This window comes from Triturus cristatus, chromosome 3_2, assembly GCF_964204655.1.
Source record: "Triturus cristatus chromosome 3_2, aTriCri1.1, whole genome shotgun sequence".
NCBI lineage: Eukaryota > Metazoa > Chordata > Amphibia > Caudata > Salamandridae > Triturus > Triturus cristatus.
The window spans coordinates 464,110,263-464,111,675 of NC_140584.1; the positions used below are offsets into that span (position 1 = coordinate 464,110,263).

General features: G+C 37.9%; 1 protein-coding gene across 1 annotated transcript; it reads right to left on the reverse strand.

Annotated features, from left to right (window-relative positions):
* Positions 1–267: 267 nt before the first annotated feature.
* LOC146857545 (EPM2A-interacting protein 1-like) lies at positions 268–1,119 on the reverse strand. Its single transcript, XM_085647048.1, has one exon. It carries the CDS (start codon positions 1,117–1,119, stop codon positions 268–270), a length of 852 nt encoding a protein of 283 aa, XP_085503174.1.
* Positions 1,120–1,413: the final 294 nt, after the last annotated feature.

Below are 1,413 nucleotides of genomic sequence, written 5' to 3' on the forward strand. Positions count from 1 at the left end.
ACACCAAACACTGCTTTTTTCTTGTGCAGCAAATTTGAAAAGGTGCTGAAGATTCTTCTCTCCATCTACTTTTTCTTGCCTTTGTAAAACAGGCCTGCAGTACACATTCCTTTGTTTTTGTTCAACTAATAAAAAAACTGGGCGCTGAAGATTCTTCCCTGCAGCGACTTTAATCTTGGTGTTTGTAATGAAACAGATACCTAGATTTGGGATTTCACCAGGAACTGTAATTGAACAAGTATTGATTGCGAATGCATTCAAATTATTTCAGTGAGAGACTTGACACTGCATGGTGTCCACTAATCCCTTGTAATCTGGGGTGTAGCTTGAGAGGGCAACTCTTATGGAGCCATTTAAATGTTCGTCAGTCAGACATGTGCAAAAGTTAGATTTTATGAAGTTCATAATAGAAAATGATGAGTCACAAAGATAGGTAGAGCCAAATAGGGAAAAAAGTTTCAATGCAGCTGTGTGGATGTTCTTAAACTTTTCAGCATCCACAAAACTCCAGAAATTAATGTCAGATTGCCTTGATTTCAATTCAATGTCATTTTGAAGTGTGACAGTCTCCATTTCCATTGTGGCAGAGTCAAGGTTCAAACGCACACTAATGTTCTCTGAAATGTCACTAACATCCAATTCTGTGAAGGGGTTTAAAGTGAACATCACACAGGGCTCTAGTTGCTCAAAATCACTAAATCTGACACTGAACTCTTGATTAAGCCTCATGAGGAGGCTACTGTATTTTTCTATGTCCAGAAGCTCAGCCTCAGCTTTGTTTTCTGAAAGGATTTGGAGCACAGAGGGAAAGTGCTGCATCTTTATTTTCTGTACATGCTGTATGAAAAGGTTAAGTTTTGATTTGAATGTTTTCACAGAACTTACCATGTTGGTTATTGTCTTGTTTTTGCCTTGCAACTCGTAGTTCAATACATTTAATTTTTCTGTCACATCTGTCCAAAAATCTAAATCAAGCAACCATTGAGTGTTTGATAAGTGTGGTATCTTCATTTCTAGATTCCATAAAAGCTTTGACTTCTGGCAATAGTGAAAGGAATCTTTGCAGTATTTTTCCCCTGCTAAGCCGTCGGATTTGAGTTTGCAGTAAAAGGTCACCATACTCGGCTGATGGTTCTTCAAGGAACAATTTGAAGGTTCGGTGCCGCTTGGTCTCTGTACAAATTGAATTAATAATTTTAACAACAGGAGTCATCACATGATCAAACATCATTACCTTGGCACATATTGCCTGTTGATGTATAATGCAATGGTAGTTCAATAATGGAGGGAAATCTGGATCTGCTTTACAATTGGCAATGAAGCCAGAATGACACCCTATCATTGCAGGTGCAGCATCAGTGGTTATCACCACTAACTTTTTCAATGGGACATTTTGTTTCACAAAATCATTTT

What these genes read in the sequence shown, in the direction of transcription:
- LOC146857545 (XM_085647048.1), bottom strand. Translation starts at nt 1,119, where the DNA reads ATGGTGACCTTTTACTGCAAACTCAAATCCGACGGCTTAGCAGGGGAA.